At 44.6% G+C, this 19,601-nt stretch overlaps 1 protein-coding gene across 1 annotated transcript in view; it reads left to right on the forward strand.

Annotated features, from left to right (window-relative positions):
• TYRO3 (TYRO3 protein tyrosine kinase) overlaps window positions 1-19,601 on the forward strand; it is a 41,673-nt gene that overhangs the window by 2,803 nt on the left and 19,269 nt on the right. Inside the window, exons 2-9 of the mRNA XM_066321236.1 lie at window positions 1,018-1,201; window positions 3,242-3,342; window positions 7,415-7,585; window positions 10,283-10,369; window positions 14,309-14,424; window positions 17,216-17,393; window positions 17,852-17,994; window positions 19,279-19,423. Coding sequence (XP_066177333.1) covers window positions 1,018-1,201; window positions 3,242-3,342; window positions 7,415-7,585; window positions 10,283-10,369; window positions 14,309-14,424; window positions 17,216-17,393; window positions 17,852-17,994; window positions 19,279-19,423 — 1,125 coding nt within the window. The remainder of the gene's footprint in view (window positions 1-1,017; window positions 1,202-3,241; window positions 3,343-7,414; window positions 7,586-10,282; window positions 10,370-14,308; window positions 14,425-17,215; window positions 17,394-17,851; window positions 17,995-19,278; window positions 19,424-19,601) is intronic.

The raw sequence follows: 19,601 nt of genomic DNA on the forward strand, positions 1-19,601 counted from the left end.
CACTGCATAGGAAATAGCCACTCTCCCTAACAAAACTAACTTTACATTTGTTTTCTACCTTCCTGCTTTCCCACGGTCTCCTTTGATCTTCTGGTTCCTCCTTTATATGCCTGTCTTTCTTAAATGCATTTAGATAGTTGGCTTCTGTGTCTTCTCATGGTAACAAATTCTGTACATTCGCTTCTGCTTGAGGGAAATACTCCCCGTCCACCCACACATGTAACAGTGCTCGGCGCCAAATTCTGATCACTTCTGTGTCAATATAATACCTGAGCAGCTTCACCAGCTCTGGCCCTGCTGCTTTGGGGTTGCAATGGTGTAGCCCTGGGTACTGTGTGGTCCTTTGGCTGGACTGAAGGGTCCTCCAGGCGGCTCATTCAGCACACACCCACATCACGCGACAGAAATATCTGTTCTCTAAAGAGTTCTGCTTCACAGTGAGGTATGCTGTGGAATAGGCTTTGCTTCCATGGATTTTGCAAATTGTAGAGAAGCTTTCTGTAATGCAGGAGAACTGTGTATGCTGAATAACAAGACATAATTGATTCTTTCTCATATCCAAGCTCTTTACAAATGCATACAATGGAGCAAGCATGATGATTTCCTAGCAGCACAAGAACACCATAGCTTAAATCCAGGCCTGGGGAAAAGAGGGAGGTGTGGTAGCGTGTTGAACGGATGCAGTTGGCACTGCTGGATCACTGACACAGCAAAGCTCCTGGCGTTTCTGTGCGTCTCTGCTTGGGCACCGCTCTGCAGAGCATCGCCCTGCTGTTAGACGAGTTGAAAAAATCCCCATGTACACACTGAACCACCACTTTTCTCCAGCAATTGTGCTTTCAGTGCTTGCTTTTGCCTATTGCTTAGCAGACATAGTAGAGCAGTGCTGAGACTAACATACTCCTCTGCAGCGTGTGCTGGTAGGGTGCGTAATTCCAGACCACCAACCTAGAGTAATTTGCTGTACTCCAACCCCCCTTCTTCTGGGGGTGGGGCGGAGTAGTATTTTTTTTTTAGGTATGAAATTTACAGGACCTCCAATCAAATTAAAGGTGTCCCAGGGTCAACCCGTGAAACTAAATTGCAGCCTGGAGGGAATGGAAGATCCCGAGATGTTGTGGATCAAGGACGGAGCAGTGGTGCAAAGCGTAGACCAGGTGTACATTCCAGTAGATGAAGAACACTGGATCGGCTTCCTCAGGTACAACAGATGCAGAGAAGGAAGAATATCATGGAAACTATTGCACTGTTTTCTGCTGTCAGCTATATCTCTGCGACTGCAGTGCCCTCAGTGGGACAGAGTCCTTAGGTCTGAAGTTCACTGTGTGGCAAGGGCATAACTGAGAGCAGAACTGAAGCTGCTGAGTGCTGAGATTTTATCCAGTAGAACCATATTGGTTTTCTGACTACTGTGGGGACAGGTGCTTTGCTAATGCTTGTGATGCTTGAGACGTGACTTCAAGGTGAAAGGATGGTCTTGCTTTGTTTGTTCATCTTGTTCTGCCATGCTGCAGTATAAATAGGTTTTCTCTCTCGTACTCATCCTGCTCTCTTACTCTCTCTCTTGAGCTGTCAGTCTGCCTAAAGGGTGAGGATTGTTGATTGAAATGAGACTCCCAGGAGTACATCCCCTTCCTTTCTTTGGGGAGGAGTGTTTGTCCTCTGAACCATCCCTGATTCATTTTGCAATGAATCCTAATTTATTCCTAATACATTTACACTACGTGATATCAGTCCTGCCCCATGCAGAGGCATAAAACCTTGTGCAAAGCAGATCTCTGTCCCTTTATTTCAGCAGAAGAAGGATGTCAACTAGTTTGGGGAGTACTAAGATAAACAAGACCCAAGGTTCTGCTCTGTCTTTTTTTATGCATTAAAAGAGCCTGTACAGGCAAATATACCAACACTACAAGAGCTCAAAGCTGTTGACTGACTGAGAATCACTCTTCCCTGAGCTCTGGCTTCATCTCCTGTTACGTTTCTTGGCTTGACATTGCGCAGAGTCTCCAATTCCACCAACCAAAAGGCTTTGTGTTAAAGCTTGTCTGTAAGAAACATTATGGTAGGAAAAAACAGCTGTGCACAGTGAAACTATTGCATAACATTATGTTGTGGAAACAGTTTGTCTTGAAACTATACTGTTTACTTCCCCCCACTTCCACTAGTTAACTCTGTCCTTCACAATCTCATTCTGATCTTTTTTCTTGCCTCTTGTTTTACTCCACTGAGAACTCTCTGCAGCACCAGAGATAAGTTAGGGGGCTAAATCTGGATGTATCTGAATCTTTCTCTCCTTTTTCCTTTCTTCTCCTAAAGAGATCAATTCTACCACCCACGTGTGACTCTCTGCTGTGATCACTGTGTTTCAGAACATGGGCAGGACGGCTGATGCCATTTGAAGGTCCAGCTCTGAAAATCGGGCTGTAGTGGGTCCATTTTGTGCATTTCGGCAAACACTCTCCCCTTTCTGTCTTCCTTCCTGAGACGTCCTTCCCTTTCTCCGAGGACTGCTAGCGTTAGAAAGGTGGGCATCAGCTCTGGGAGGATCCCTGCATGGCAGCATGGCTGCACGGCCCGCGGGGAGCAGTCAGCACTGGTGCACCAAGGAGCTCTCAGGGTCACACTGTGGCCTTTGGTAGCTTTGGGACTAAATTCTGCCCTTGCTCACCATGCACCAGCATAACCCCTTGAGATCACAAACTGGGAGGCCCAAGGAGTTTTGCAGAGTGCGCCACTCTTGGCACCAGAGCAGTGCTGAGTGCAGTTGAGGAGAGGGGCATCTTTTCTGACCCCTCTGTTCCTGTTTGAGGCTGTTGCCACTCCCGTCACCTGAGGCAGAGCCGTTGAGCTCGCTGGAGGTTTGCAGGGCGGGGTTTCCTGCTAGCTAAGGTGTGTAGGCCAAGCTGTCCCACTTGAAGGCTAGCTAGAGTCGTGATTCAGGATGGAGATGACCCCTTCCTATCCTCAGAGGACACAGATGACTGGTTTTCTACAAGGATGTTTTGGAGGAAGACTGTCTGCTCTGCAAGGACTCTCTCCACCCACTTTAGAGAGGAGCCTCCCATCTCTGCTGTTTTGCCATGTGCTTTGTGCTGGCTGGCTGTCGATCTCCTCCCCAGAGCTGGCTGTGTCTCAGTGGGTGTTTTCCATGCATCTGGTTTGCCAAACACTGGAGGGTCCTTTGGGGCAAAAACTTGCTTTATCCACATAAAATATCGATATGGCTTTTGACTTTTTTCAGCTTGAAATCCGTCGAGCGGACAGATTCTGGGAAGTACTGGTGCCAGGTTGAGAACGGGGGGAAGAAGGAAGAATCACAACAAGTGTGGCTCATAGTGGAAGGTAAGGAGGAGTAGTAGTGCTGGTTTCCTTTCAGGGCTGACCCACCAATATGCTCTAGGTCAAAGTGGTGAGAGCAGATTGCTCCAGTGACAGGCTTCTTGGCTCTGAACCATTGCTGCTGACTGCAGGGAAATCGCTGCAGAGCAGGAGTGAGAACTAGGAGAACTGCTTCAAAGAGCAGAGCTGTCAGTTCATTGCCTTCTGGTTTTATTTTGGCATGTTAGGAAACAAGATCTTTTCATGCAAGCACATTTCTTTCCTGCTTTTAAATCCATTGTTGCGGTCGTCTCTAAATAATTCATAGAATGGTGAATAGTTCAGGTTGAGAGGAATCCATGGGGCTCATCTGTCTCAACCCACTTCTCTAAGCAGGGTCACAGTCTGTTTCTGTGTGTCAGCCAAACAGGTCTTTGTGAGCAGGGTACAGTTTTAACCCAGTTGTGAGTTTCATGAGCAGTGCTGTACATCAGCACTTCGTAGCTGTGACTGCTCCTTGTGGCACTTTTCTCTCCGGGTTTATCTGATAAGAATGGCTTCTACATGGCTGCCCAAAAGTCACCCAAGGCAGTGTGGATCTTACTGTCTCTAGTTTCATTTCCCTTGAGCCATGATTCTGTTAGATCCTCAGAAGCTAGTCGTCTTTGGATGGCTTAATATTTGGTGAAGAAGTCAACAGGAACAGTGCATTTGCAGCAAGAAGTATTTTTTTAAATGGATTTGGTAACATTTTGGACCAGAGCTGAATTGACAGCCCTAAACAGGAGGGGAGCAGGGAGGGTGTTGTGGGAGGTGATGTGATCTGGGTGTTTTACAGCAAAGGTCTTGCTCGTTTAGAGCATAGAAACATTCATAGCAGCTCTCACAAGAAGAGTAACTCATTCTGCCTTCCATAAATCCCAGGCTTTTGTCCACCTAAATTTTCAGGTGTATTTTCAACTGGAAAATGTCTTTTACAGCTTAAAACACTCTCTTGTGCAAAGTTTCTATTTCTATCCAATTACCGTGGTCTGCTCCAGAGGTAGCTGCATTTGCATGGTGGGTGCATTAGGAGTGATTGGGTAGCTCAGCGTGCTAAGCTGTCTGAAAAAAACATGCTGCCCTTCTGGACTGCACAGGCAAAAAGTATCAAAGTCACAAAAAAACAGCTGCAGTTAGGTAAGGTGGAGTGTGTTGAAAATGAAGGCCTACGCTTACAGCAGAAGTGAAAAAAATGCAACCACTTGCCTTTTTGAGAAAAACAAGTGTGGCAGGATGTAGTTAAACTTGAACTGGGCATGTAGTCATGTGTAAAGGGAGTTGGTGGATAAAATTAAATATTAGCTTGTAGTGATAAGGGGTGGAGTTTTAAAAATTGTGTCAGCTTTTAGCATAAGAAAACACCTGGGAATGCAAAAGCCTATCAGACCCACCTTGGCTGTTACCTCTGTGTTTCTTCCCTGGATGTGCCAGCTTTGGGTAGCAGTGGTTGCTCTATCGATATCAACTGTCCTCTGACTCAGAGAGGAGCTTTACTCTGGTGATTTGCAGCCTTCAGTAGGTGCTAACATGCTTCAGTGTGGCACACAAACAAATGTGGACTATTGGTAATCTAACTTGAAGTGAGCTTGACTGGATTTCTATGCTGTATAACATCTGCTTAGGTAGTCTGTATCTGCCAGATTTTCGAGCAATGGTATTTGAACTGTCTTTGTAATAAAAATGTTTGATCTTATGAGACACTTCTTAGAATTTACAAAACCAGAAGAGTTTTGAACCTGTTTCCTGGTTTGGAAACTAGTCTCTGGCCTTACTGAAACATGATACTGTTTGATGCCTGGAGAGGTGATCTCGGAGACACACTGTGGAGTGGTAAAAGAACAGATTGTGTTTCTTACAGAACTTCCCATCTGAAATTACACCTCTGACTATGTGGCTGTTCCTGGGGCTGCTAGCCCCCATTGTGGCTACACTCAGAGACCAAGCCACACCCGTGTGGACACATTCCCCTGAATCAACACTGTCTGGAAACTGAGCTGTACATAAAAATCAGCTTTAAAGGTTGGATGCTGGCTTGGAAGAGGGAATAGGTGGCATAATTTCCTTGTTTTGCTGCTGATTTTCTGACTGCTGGCTGCTCAGTGCCTCCATGGGGCATCTGTGAAAGGGATGTGCTGACACTCACCTCCTGTACCAGGAACTGGGAGGCTAAATGTGTCATAGGCAGCGAGCTGTCCAGGTAACATACGGATGGGGGCAGTGCGAGTTCCTCAGCTGGATGAGTCAGCTGCACTCCCTCAACTATGAAAGTTTTTAATTGTGGTCTTGTCTGCTCTGTTTAGCTGCTCCCAAAGTGAGAAAACCTGCTGAGCTGGGCAGGATCTTCCTGAAAGTTTACCTTGAGTGTCATGACAAATGGACAGGAGGCAGGGATCCTGCTCACAGGTAGAGAAACGGTGATTATTCTCCCTTCTAATCTTCCTTGGAGAAGGAGAGCAAAGCAGGCAGAGGTGTCGCAGCTGATATCTCAAAAGCTTACTCATTTTATTGTTTATGTATGAATGCAATAAAAAATGAAGTAAAGTATGTCAGCAAAAACAAGCAGTATGCCATGACGATGGATATACCTGTTCTGAACACTAGCCTTAGCACAGATAGGCACTGTCATTCCTCAAGAGACTTGGTTTCAGACCTGTTTTAGTCTGTTCATTTACATACTGCTCTAAGGGAAGGAGGCAAGGAAGGCACAAAGGAACCTGCTGCCTGAAAGACACAGTCTTTCACTGACTGTCCAGTCACTGTGAAAGACTGAGGGAAGCACTTTTGGCTGTAGCTTGGGAGAAATGTCAAGTGTTAGGCTTCTAAATTTCTGTTTAGGCACCTGTGTTAATTGCCTGCTGGTGGAGGTGCTTGGGCCTGTCATCTTTGGCCAGGGACAGACTGTAATTTCAGCATGTGAATGCACAATGTTGTCAGTTCCTCTGTTTCTGTGAGGCAACAGATCAGCAGCTTCCAGAAGATGCTTTTTCCAGCTGAGAATACATGATTTTGGTTGGGGTAAGTGCTGTTGGTAGCAGCAGTGTTTGACAAACAAAGGTTTCTGTATAGAAGGAAACTGAACATTTCTCTGGGCCTTCAGCTCTTCCACCATTCACCAGAAGTACGTACATACATACATACATGGCTGTCCTGCATGGTCAGCACTGCTGCTGATGGCTGGCAAAGTTTGTGCTGCTGGTTTGGAGCACTGAAACCACGGGAGTTTTGGCATTGCCCATAAGAGGAACCACATCTCTTGATGTGTTGAATTGCACTCAGCTATTGCCACTTAGAGCTGACCTAAGGTAGGTAGCACTGCAGCTGCACTCTGCTCTCCATGGGCCTAATCTGAGACCTGTTGTACCAACCAGGGGTCTTTCCATGGCAGGGAACAGATAATTACTCAGAGAATTGTGTCCGTGGATAGCCTTCAGCTCTGAAACAAATTACCCCTGACTCCAAGGCAGCCTGGTTGTCGTGGTGTCAGAGTGTGCTGGAAGGCATCTCCATTCAATTAAGCTCCAGAGAGAGTATTGTAAATGCTCCCAGTCTCTCACCGCGGGGATTCTTTCCTCATACATGGGTTTGTTAAAGCCGGTAGTTCAACACTTTCTCAAGCTTTAGTTTTTAATGCATGGCAAGAAGTATCTGCAGCTGGATTAGCTATCTTTTAAAAGTGATGTCTGCCACCACTAAAGTTATTGACTGTTGCCTCTTTAAACTCCAGTCTCTCCAGCTGAAAAATTGAGAAAACACTGCCACTAAAAGCTGTTTCACAGGGGAGTCTTGAATTGAAAGTGCTTTTTCAAAGGCATTGTGGGAAGCAAGCACTCTTTCTCTCTGACTTTTAATAGCAGTATTTAGGCATTCGTGCCCTGAGGTGATCCAACATATCTGACCCTTGGTTTTTGTGAAGGGCCTAGAGGGCGTCGGATTCAGCCTAGCAGCAGGACAGATGGATGTCCAGTGTTGTTGTAACACCAGGGGCACTGGTGTTAGTGGAAATAAATAAGAGGCAGTTGCTCCAGTTATTTTCACTTGTCTGTTGCTTTTCCAGGTGTGCCCTACTTTACTGTGGAACCTGAGGATGTGTCGGTGTCCCCTAATGCCCCATTTCATATGGCCTGTGCTGCTGTTGGTCCCCCTGAGCCAGTGACAATTGTCTGGTGGATGGGAGACTCTAGAGTGGGGCTTCCAGATGTCTCCCCCTCCATCTTAAATGTGTCAGGTAAGGCTGCTGCCACTGCAGGGGACCGATCACTTTGAGCATCAGAAGAGGAGAAGGGCTTTCTTCTGATCATGCCCTGTACATTGGGTAGCCACATAGTGTGGGAGTGGTGTTTAACTCTGCATCAAGGGTTGGGTGGTCATGATCACTTAAAAGATTATCTCGAGGGGTGATGGTTGCTGAACATTTTCTGCTGGCTTGAGGCACACAGGCTCTTACAGAGTTTGAGTGTGACTGGCACTCTTGTTAAAGATGCTGTTGAACAGATGATGTGTTGGGTGCCTCTTGTTCCACCTTGTGGAGGATGTTCATGGTTATATGAAGTGACTCTGTTGGTGCCATTTCTCTTGGAACTCTCCAGGCATTCACATGTAGCACATGCCATCCCTTCCTTCTGTGCATAGCCCTGTCACACACTGCTTTCCCCTCTCTTACCCACCCCCATCTCTGTTCTTGCAGGCTTGCTGGATGCTCTTGTCATTAAAATCTGACTGCCTCATGTAATTGTTTGACACTTCAAGAGTGATTGTATCAGTGCTCAAATGGGCTGGTTGATAACCCTTCAAGACCAAGGTTTGCCCCAGAGCAGAGCTTTCCCCAGCAGGGCATCAGAAGAACTCTGGAGCCAGTAGGTGTTCAGGCCTCTCTTCAGATCACTTTCAGAAAGGGTGATGAATCTCTCCCAGGAACTGACTGCAGCTATTCTTGCAGTTATCTCTTAAAAGTAACTTTATTCTAGTTAGTTGTCCAGCAGCCTTGTGTTATGTTTTCTCTTTGCTGCTGTTTTATTATTCTCTTCAGCCCTGACCCAAAGTTGAACTAGTTGAACTAAAAAAGTTGAACTTTTATTTAGAAATAAAAGATTTTACAACTAAGAGTCATCTCTAGGGCCTTTTAATCAGTGTTAATACAGTTACACCCGGGGTGAGTTTTAATATGTCTTGGGCCATATTTTGAGCTATCCAGTCCTGTTCAGGCTTCCCTTAGAACCTTATTTATTCACAAATCAAATCATGATTTGTGATTTGAAATGGTTTTAATCGTCTGCTTCCTCTCTTACGTAGCCATCGATGCTGTTCGAAGTTGGAAATGAAAACTGCTCCCTTATGATATAATCTGCCTGTTGAAATGGAAACTAAAAAGATGGATAGTCAAGAGGGAGAAGACAATTAAAAAATAATTCTGCTCCTCCACTAAACTCATCCCACGGTGCCTCACAAAATATCTGTTGTTGGAGGGCAGTGGCTTGGGGGCCTCAAAAAGGACATCTAGTCCTAGTGATTCGCCAAGTGAATTTCTGTTTTACATATTAAGTGTCATCAACACGTGTATTTGCTTCCGGTGTTCTTTGGGATGTCCCTTGGGCACAACCTCTTTTTAGTGCACTTTGGGGTGTCCGTGGGGCTTATGTTGTCTTTCCAGCTGAGAACATGTAGGAAGGCACATCCTGCATGTTTGGATTACCAAAGCCTGTCAAAAAAGGCAGTTGGTAAGAAAACAAGCCTTGCTAGCTGAGGAAAGTATCACTCTGAAGAAAATAGTAACAAAGAACTTGGCTAGAAAGCAAGCATTTAGAAGGTTCAGCAATATTGTATTTGGAAAGCAGTTGCTGGCATGGTGCTAGGGAACGTGCAGTTCCTGGTTTGTGGTGTATTTTGTAATTTCCTCAGGGCAGGGCTCTGTCCTGGGATAGGCCTACCACATCAGGTGCTGCTCTGCTTTGCTGCCTGGCCTTCAGCCTGCTGGCAGCATCTTCCTCTGGTTTACAGGGATGAGAATAGCACTCTCTCCTCTCTTCCATTACACCTTTTTTGCAGAGCTGTTGATCTCAGGCTTGGGAGATGAGTCAAAGGTCAGAGACACTGTGTGAGCTACTCTGTGCAGTCTGAAACGTTTTTCCTTCCTAGACTGTATGCCCACAGTGAGCCAATCTTTAACTTTTCTTAGATAGAGCCTAGATAAGGCAACTGAGGGCCAAGTCATGTGGCAATAGTTGCTGGACACAGTTCTCCGGGCAGCCTTGCAAATCTATCTCAATTCTGATTCATTTGCCATATTTATATGTGTCCTGGAACAGCCAGACATCATTATGATGCCATGGGATGCATGAATGCTCACAGGAGACATTCTTACTTGTATCACCCCTGGAAAGTGTTTCAGTGCAGAAGCAGTAGCATTTAACTTCCACTCCCTTTGTGTGTCTTCAAAAGTCTGATGCAGGGTGAGGGACAGGTGAGCATTGGCTAGAAATAGGCAGCATCTGATTAAAAGTTTTCCTGGGTTTATAGCCCAGTTAGAAGATGAATGTTGCTCAGTTGTAGGTTGAGGCCCAAAGCACTGGGCTTTGTGTGAGTTCAGTGCAATCCTGGCTCCAAAGATGCCCGTCAGAATGTGAGAAACAGACATCTACTACCTGAGCACTTTAAGCTGCTGTCCTGACAGATTCTTCCTTCCTTTTCAGTGCTTTCTGACACTTCCATGAAAGCTTTTCTATGTTGCTACACTCCCTCCATTAAAAATGTGTTTTGCACATTAGTTACATTGAAATCTGCATGCTTTTGATTGGCACACAGCTCACCCCTCCAACTGCCTGTGCAACTTGAGCTGGATGTCACAAATAATTGAAATTCTGCTGAAGGCTGAAGCTGGATTATATAGCTGTTTGTGTTTTCTTTCCTTTTCTTGGCTGATCTCCAGGTATTAATCAAAGCACAGTTTTCTCCTGTGAAGCTCACAACGTAAAGGGATTGTCTTCATCTCGGACTGCCACTGTTCAAATTAAAGGTGAGAGACTGAGTGCAAGAGGCTGGGCAAGGGCTTTGGATTTGTTCTCTGGGGAGGGAAAGCAGGGCTCCTTAATGCAAGGAATTGCCTCCACGCTGCCAGCACTGGTTGGAGCTCTCAGCGGTCGAAACAGTGCTTTGTGTTCTAACAGCAGTTCCCACTTCCTATGCAGGGCTGTATCCCAGGCTGTTGAAAATAACCCACATCTGATTTAGGAGTGGAAATGTGATGTCAAATGACAGCTTTTCCTTGAAAAGGAGAGAGCTGGGACGATTAACTTGTTTGTGAGAGATGAAGCTGATATAAATTTGTAGCAGGGAAATCTTTGCCTTTTGGGAATAGATGAGTCTTGTTAAAGCAAAAGAGGCCATTACTTCTGCTTGTTTTTATTAACGTCACATTAGATGCTGAAAAAAGTTAAGGAAGGTGATCAGCAGTGGCCAGTAAGGTCTGCTCATCAACACGGTTTATGAATGTTATTTTTTAAATTCTTTGCTCTTTAAAAGCTCATTGAAAACAAATAATTCCTAGTCTGTGCATGACCAGTTGCCATTTGAAAGTCTCTAGGCTGAGGTGACATTTCCTCCAGGTAACTGAAACAGGGATAATCAGAGCAATCAGCTCTTCCCCTCTTCTTCATGTTGAGATGCTTCTGCATTTGAATTTTTAGTCATGCTTTAATGCACTTTTAATTACATGATCATCAGTTCCAGGAGAGGCATGGCACAAAAATCATTTGTTCTGAGTGGTAACTTGTTGCTCAGCACAAATACAAGAAATCCTTTATGTCTGTATCAGTGTCAGAACTCACAGTTGTAGCAGCTAGTGTTCATTAAAGGACAGATTGAAATCCAGCTGTAATCTACTGCTCTTGGAGTGTGTTTTTATTTAGAACGCTGTGGTTACTGCTATGCCAAGAATGCAGTATGTTGGACTAGTAAGATTTATAACTTAATTTAAACCCACTTGGAGTTGAAGTCTTAAAGACTTGTCTACACAAGGGAGTTAGTTATTGTAGAATAAATCTTCTCTGGATATTCCATCCTGGGATAGAATTTAGTTCACAAAGCTATTACACTTTAAAAAATCTTGTCAAGCCATAATTTGAAAAAAACATTTAGCATAAACAAGCTTTTAAAGCTTTTAATGTTAATACAGATTATTATTTTTTAACTATTAATAAGATGAAGGGATAAAGACCTCAGAATTATCTAATTTCCCAGCAATTGTGTTTAGCTGAAACAGGGATCATCAGCTAATGAATCCACACTGACTGTTTAGGAGGGACATAATGCCATTGCACACTTGTGTCACACACATGCGTTCTAGAGCTGAGAAAGAGCAAGCTTAAGTCACTCAACTAACATTGCACCAGTATAGGGCATGTCCTAGAGACAAAAATTCAGGTTTTGAACAGCAAGTCCAGTGCTGTAGTCATATAAGTTACGTCTGTAATACCTCAAAGATAGGTCTAAAGCAATTATAAATTTACCTAAGTGACGAGGATTTTTAAATAGAAAAGCTTCAAAGATGTAATGTAGCCCTGTTGAAATTAAAGCAAAGCTCTTACACAGCAGAAATAGGGCAGGCACAAATGTTTATTTAGTTCTTGATCGTGTGAATATGCAGAATTCAGTGAAATTGCTCCTGGGAGTAGTTGCCTGCACATGCATGTTCAGGGCCTTTCTCTCTTACACAAACCCAGCTGCTAATGAGGACTCTTAAATCTTTCTACAATTTATTAAACAATTAGTTTCTTCTGTGTTTCCAGAGGCAAATATTTTTGCTAGGATGTTGACAAACTGTTAACATTTCTTCCTATTTGCTCCCGTTGTTGTTCATTATCTATTCTCTGTAGTGCCCACAATGTGCTGGGTGTACTCCAAGCAGAAAATTACTGTTATTGTAGCCCACAGTCCCCAGCTATTACAAAGCCCCATTGTTCAGGCACTCTCTAAGCACAGAGGAAGTTAACTCTCATTATGTTAACACTCAAGGTCCCGTTTTCTGACAGGATTTTCTGTGCTTTAACAGAAAAAAGTTAGCTGTGTGCAGCTAACACTTTTTAGGGTTGTATCCCGTGTTTTAGAGCACAACAGGAAACAGCTGCCCACAGTTTTTTCCCAAGAGATGAGGGGACAGTGCATCTGGCCCTTGCTTGCACAGTGGGGAAAGGTGCTAGCAAGCCAGCCCTCCTCAGCCACTGTCTCCTTTACACACAAAGGGGTGTGTTAGCAGTTGGTTATTTATTATCACTGGTGGCACAGCACGTACCTCCTTCAGCCCTGCCATCCCCTGTTGAAAAGTACAGCTTACTAAACCCAAAAGTTACAAGTGTGTCTGCAAAAACTTGAGTTATGGGCAGTGTTTCAGCAATACCCAGTAAGTAGTAAAAGCAGGATTTTTTCCCCTTAAAGAGCTTACAGACCTGAACACAAAACATCAAAAGAGAATGAAACAAAGATGCTGAGAAGTCTTAAGTTAACTACCAAAGAACTCGTTGACCAGCTTCCATCCAGAGAACCTTGGTCTGCTGCTCATCCCCCACCCACACACTCTGTTCTTATCTAGGGGGCCGGCCCTGCCCTGGGCCCTGGTAACTGGTTAACTGGACAACAAAGGCTTTATAGGGTTAATCAGTGTCAATCTATTCCTCTTCTCCAGGCCCTCTGCTGAGACCTGAGTGTTTGGGCTCTGCATTTCTCTTGCAAGATGGCCCTGTGGATATGCTGAAGGCAGCAGTATTGTGGCTGTAGTGAAATACAGAGGCACTCTGGCAGGGTAGGAGATGTAGCTGGAGAAATCCTGGCTTGCAATTAGTTTTCTGTTGCTGCTTTCTGATGGCTACAACTCTTGTATGCAGATGTGGAAAATGCAATCTGCAGGCAGAGCCTTGTCCTGAGGATGGGTTTCTGAAAGAAGCCCCCTGAGGGTACAGTGTGTCGAGATGTGGCAGGAAAACTATTACATCAGTGTACAATTTTGTAAAATGAGAAGAAGGTCAGGGGAGAAGTTAGTATTCATAAAGCTGCTAATTTTGTCAGGAGTGAAATGCCCAAGTAAAAACTCAGAGGTGAAAAAGAGATGGTGACTGCAAGGATAGGAATTAACTATGTGGAATTACAGTGAGAGGAAAGGAGAAGTCAAAGGGAAGCACCAAGGATCCTAAAAGGATGCCAAGCAGTTTGGTGCTGTGCTGTGGTGGTAGGAAGCATGAGCATCTGACTAACTGTCCAGTCTTGGAATCCTGATTTTCTCCTAGCCCTGCCCTTAGTTTGTGGAGTGGTATCAGCCATGTGTGGCAGGCACTCCCTTTGGCTTGCGTTTCCCCTCTCTAAATTAGAGTTTATTCATCCCAAGCCTGAGGAAGCAGTTTTCAGTCCAGGCTCTGTCTCAGGGTATTTCAGCAGGAGTTTGCAATGGACACCTGGAGGCAGCACAAAGAGGTCTGCTGCAAATCCAGCTCCAGAGTATTCAGGTCACTACATCAAACCACCCTCCAATCGGTGCTGGCAGAGCTGGTGTCAAAGGCTGGACTGAGAACCCGAGGTGAGATTTTAAAGCCCTGATTTAGTTCACAATGTGGGTCCACAGGCAACTGTGTGCAGGGCTGAGTCATGCCCTGCAACGGAGGGGCCAGGGAAGAGAGCTGAGTAGCAAAGGTGTAAACATCACGCGCTGGCATTGCTACCAAAGAGATCAACCACTGCCTGTGTGCATCAATGGACAACGTGGGAACCGCTGACAATAGCTTGTCCAATGTTAAAGTAATAGTTTCATTCACAAGAAGTCAAGGACACTCTCTAAAGACGTGGTATTTTACCATATTTCTGTTAGTGATTTTTTTGCATAATTTTTTAGCCTCAAGCCTTTTCCGTTTCCGCGTGAATACCTGCTCAGTTCTGTGAGCACTGAAAGGTCTCTTTGTTTCCTTTCTAGCCATGCCTCTCCCACCTCTCAATGTCACTGTAAGCCAAGTCACCAGCAGCAATGCCAGCGTGGTCTGGGTGCCAGGATTTGATGGCCGTGCACCTCTCCATTCTTGCACTCTTCAGGTATGGCCTCTCTGGGTTGTGCCCTGCCCTGCATGAATAATAGGACTCTCCTAAGCCACATTTCCTGGGCCCTCATTTGCTCTCCCCACTCATTAGCAATGTTTCAAGTCTTACTTCACAGCCTTAAAACATAAAAACTTAACAGGAGACAACTCATAGGTGCCAAAGAGCAGGTCATGAACCTCATGCTCAAAAGTTAAGTGTTAAAGACTGGCCACAGTCTCCTGGCCAGCAGGTTATCAGTTGCTTCATGGCAGCTTCTCCATGTAGGTTATTACACTGCAGCACATGAAGCACACAGCACTCTGTGGGAAGTGCCCTGGAGGAGCTGTGACTGCAGGGTGCTCACCCTTCCTGTATGGAACACTAGCTTGTTCCAGTGCAGGTGCCTGTGAATCCCATGCCAAATCAAGCCTGTGCTGTGTGATGCCAGAGGAAGTGCAGAAATTCAGACATACCAGAGTCTAAGGGATGAGGAGCTTGCAAAATACAGGATGTAGTACAGGAGAGGTAGGAATGATGGAGGCAGGAGGCAGATTGGGGTTTTTGATACAAGACCAGACCTATTAGTATGTTTTAGAGCAATTTCAAGCCCTGTCTCTAAATCTTGATTAGTTTTCCCTTGTCAAAGACCAGTTCTTCCCAGAAAATCAAGCTTGATACTATTCTGTAGCTCTGATAGGTGCAGAGTACTCCATGTCTGGTCTGCTTCTTGAAATTCCTGAAAACAATGGTATGTGTTAGGTAACCTCAGGCAGAGTTAGTTTCTGTCATTGCATCCTTAGCTGTAGAATCAGATCAAAGAACAGGTAATCCAATGAGAAAATGAATGGTAATACCCAAAGTGGGCTGTGCAAACACAGCTAGGCACATTCCCCATGGATTTATTTGCCAGGCCCCTATGCTTTCCTTACCTGATTACGGCAGCATTGTGAGCTGGGGTGGAATTTCTATGCCGTGTTGCCAACTATGCAGAGGAGGATTATAAACTTAAGGTATGCTGGAAGCACTCTAGCTGATTTACTTGCAGTTCTCTTTTTATTTGGGGGGAAACCAGAGATCTCATGCTCTGGTGTCTATTATATTTCAGAAGTAAAAGAAATCATCATCTAATTTAACTCACTGGCAGAAAGAACTGAATGCAGCTGGCCCTAGTCTGTGGGTTTTGTTGCTGCTTCTGTTCTTGTTCACAGTTGAAAATGGTTTTCTTCCTCTGTTTTACAATGCCAGTTATCTCGAGCTGGAACAGCCTATTCTCTGCTGCAGTGCTAATCATTCTGGGGTTTAAGTTCTCCCTCTCACTTTTGGCAGGGGCAGATGTGGGGGATGGGACATGTGGAAAAGAGGCTGAATCAGAGCAGCCCAGTTTCTGTCAACTCAGCAGTCTCTCACCCCTTTTCTAAGCCTTTTCTGTTCTATTTGGGGAGGACGGAGTTCCTGCGTTTGAGTCTGGGAGCGGGATAACTTGGCAATGGCCCTGCGCTGTCAGAAAACCGTGCTTCCCCTGACTCCCACATTGAGAGATTCTGTGCGAGGCATTGACCTACATTTCCATGTGAAAATGCACATGTTCCTGGCTCCTCATGACTGCACTTCTGCTGGGAGTCTCCCAGAAAGAGAAGGGGGATTGGAAGTTTTGCCGTGTTTTTCTGGCACTCGGGCATTGCAGTGGGTGCCCCAGGAGCACCACGTTCAGACAAGCAGATTGCTTCTGGGGACAGGGCAGGGAATGGCAGTGTTTTCACAAGCCAAGTTCCAGAGTGTGAAAGGGGCAGATGCACAAGCACCAGCTCTTGGGAGTGTTGAACAGGAATACATCATCCAGCAGATAGGGTTTTCCAAAAAAGTTGTCTTGCTTTTTTGTGGATGACACTGATAATGACAACAGTATGCTTTTCTATTCAGAACACTTGAGCTTCTTCCTTTCTACCAGCCAAATAAATCAGTGTGCCAAAAGTGTGCATGAGAGTGAGCAGAGGGGCAGTGAGAAAGGAAGAAAGGCTGCCATATAAAATACATAAAGTCCATATGACTGTGTTGCTTTTGTCAGTACATCTTGCTTTTACTCTCTGCTTTGCTATTTTGTATGCACTTGGGGAGAAAGTCTCAGCCTGGGAGCTATGCAGTGATTTCTGCTATTGTTAGTACAAAAGCAAGAACATTGACTCTGTCTGTGCATTAAAAGCACACAGTGATATCAGATTTAAATTAACATTCATGCTGCTTTGAAGCTCAGATTTGGAAGCAAGAAAAAGAAGGGATGCAGGAGTGGTAAGAAGTTTCTCTTCAGTTTAATTTGAAACAGGTCAGTTGAACCAAGCCACTTATGTCTACTACATCTCTCATCCACTACAAAACTGAAGATATACAAACTTCTGGGAAAAAGAGTTTGGCAAAATGTGACAGTAGGCAACAGGCAAGTTGCTCTACTGGTTTTCATTGCCCAGATTTAAACAAGCCTCAGAAGCTGGCTGCTACCACTCAATGTGACAAGCACATTTGGTTTTCTTTAAAAGAATGATAATCAGCTATAGAAATTGTAACATAGGGAAGGAAATGGTTTAAAATATGGAGCCAAATTTTCATCTGGTGGAAAATTTTTGTACTGCCCAAGTGATGTCACTTCATGATTCTTAGTTTGACTACTCCCTTTTCAGTATTTTAAGCACCACTGGTGCTATATCTATTCTTACACATTCCTAAACTGACAATTAAATGAATTCTTATCCATGTGGACATGCTAGTCATATTGTTTATGGTGACAGTCATCTCTGTTTCACTCTTGGCACAGGTAGCCGAGTCACCAGATGGCCAGGAGGTGTCCACTGAAGTCACCCCAGTGCCACCCTTTTCCTATGCCGTGCAAGGCCTGAAGCATTCCACCAACTACAGTGTCCGTGTGCAGTGCAGCAATGAGATGGGCAGCTCCCCTTTCACCGACAGGGTTTATTTCCAGACCCTGGAGCTTGGTAAGAAACAGCAGACAAGAACAGGACAGCAGGTCTGAACCTGAAAAAGAGACCATTATAAATGTCATTAACTCCTTGCTGATTCTGCAATGTGGGAAGCATTACACTGTTCCATTGCTCATCCACTCTGAGGGTCTCCCAGAACAAAACAATAATATGCAGTCACCTGTGGTTAACATCAACAATGTGTAATACAGGAGTTGACCCACCCATGGGCCTTCTGCATGCTGCTCCCATTAGCTCTGTGAGATTCTTGGGATCTTGAGAGAAATTAGAGGTGCTGGCCTGTCTTCTTCACTTGAAACCACGGAGTGCTAATGGCTTGCAGAAGTTGTTCTCTCCCCTCACACCCTCTCTTTTCTGGATGATTTCAGGAAAGAGGGTAAAACTGCTATTTTCAGTGTGGATAGTGCCTTATTCTCCTGCACAAGTGATTGTGTTCTGTTCTCTGCTTTCAGCTCCAAACAGCACCCCTCAAAATATCCATGTCATTCAAAGAGATCCTGGTCTAATTTTGGAGTGGGAAGGTGTGGCTCCAGATGTGCTGAAGGAAAACGTCCTGGGATACAGACTGGAATGGATTCAGGATAATGTAACTCAGGTAACAGATTGAGAAGGTACTGGGCCATTGAACACAGAATTGCAGAAGAGAGAATTGCTACTAAATTTTCTAGGCATTACAATCTCACATCCATACCAGGAGATTACATTGTTGACATTGCCTCTGTGTAAATGGATCTATTCTGACTTTAGGGAATGCCTCAGTACTTGACTTCAAGATATAGGACCATTTCCTCCTTCCTAGCATATTCAGAATTCCTTCATGTGAATGTTCATCTGCAGACAGACCAGTTCTCTGCCATTCCTCGTACAAGAAGGACAACATAGAGAGAATCCACTTTGTGTCTCTCTGCCTCTTTCTAGGGCTGTCCAGCTCAGACAGTGCAGGATGTGGGTTTTCTGTCTCCTGTGACTGGGCCTTGGCTTTTGAAATCCTTTAGCAGCAAAGGTGTATTTAACAAGTGAATGAGTTGTGCTGTAAGAAGGTTGTGGATTCTTTAGCTTCATTTACAATACTTAGGGAGTTGAAAGGACCCTGACAGGATAGAAGGCCTTTCATTTGCTCTTTGGCATGGATCTTTCCCAGGTATCTATCAGCCTTTGAAGTTCACAGTTTTTCTTATGGTTTCTAGCTTCCTAATAGGTATTTACCCACTGCTTATTAATGAAGAGCAAGTCTGTAATAATAGACGGCTAGAGGGAAAAGAGACTTATTTCCTATTTTGTATGGCCCATTTCACACTAGGTCAGCGTCATTGACTTTGACTGATGGTACTTTGAGTTCTCATACTCTGTGTCAGTGGTAGAAGCCAAATAGCCATGGATTTGCTGTATGAAGAAGATCCATGAAACTACTGAAAATATGTTGGCTTTGCCATCCTAAGTGAAAACTGGCACTGAAAATCAGAAGCCATTTAGGATTTGGTCAACAAGTTAAAACAGACAGACAGACTCCTCCCTCGGATTAAAACCATCAGATGCTTTCCAGTAAACCACAAGAAAGAGGTGTATCTTTTAATAGCAGAAAACCCTATATTTCTATAGCAACGTGCATGGGAGGACCTCAAAGGAAGAAATTATTAAATCTCCTCTCTCTTATGCCTTGGGAAACAACTAGCAGTTTTTGGGAACAGAAACCCATGACAACAGCCCAAATCTCAGCCTTATCTCAGGCAAAACTGAGATAAGGACCCTTAAGTCACAATTCCCAGACGTTACTATAGTGCCAGTGAAATACATGCTTGGTACTGTTTTGGTTTGAAGGTAAAGTTTTGCATTAGATGCCTTTTAAGACTGTTCACAGTTCGTTGTTATGTGCACTCAGGGGGAGATGATCGTGCAAGACACAAAAGCCAATCTCTCCATGTGGAATCCTCTCAAAGACCTGATTATCAGGGTGTGTGTGCTGAACTCTGCAGGGTGTGGGCCCTGGAGTGACCTCTTCCTGCTGGAAGCCCAGGAGGTCATGGGTGAGTGTCCATTTTCTCCCTTCACTTCCGGGAAAAAAGTCAGAAATACTGGGACTGCTGTTTTTTTCTGAGTCTTTTTCTTTCTGTGCTGACTGCTTACTGAGACACGTGGGCTTATACAACAGCATGCTTCGTCAAGGAGACTAGAAATCCAATCATCTCTAAAGAGCTGATATAA

Source organism: Sylvia atricapilla, chromosome 6 (assembly GCF_009819655.1).
Source record: "Sylvia atricapilla isolate bSylAtr1 chromosome 6, bSylAtr1.pri, whole genome shotgun sequence".
NCBI classification, from domain to species: Eukaryota; Metazoa; Chordata; class Aves; order Passeriformes; family Sylviidae; genus Sylvia; species Sylvia atricapilla.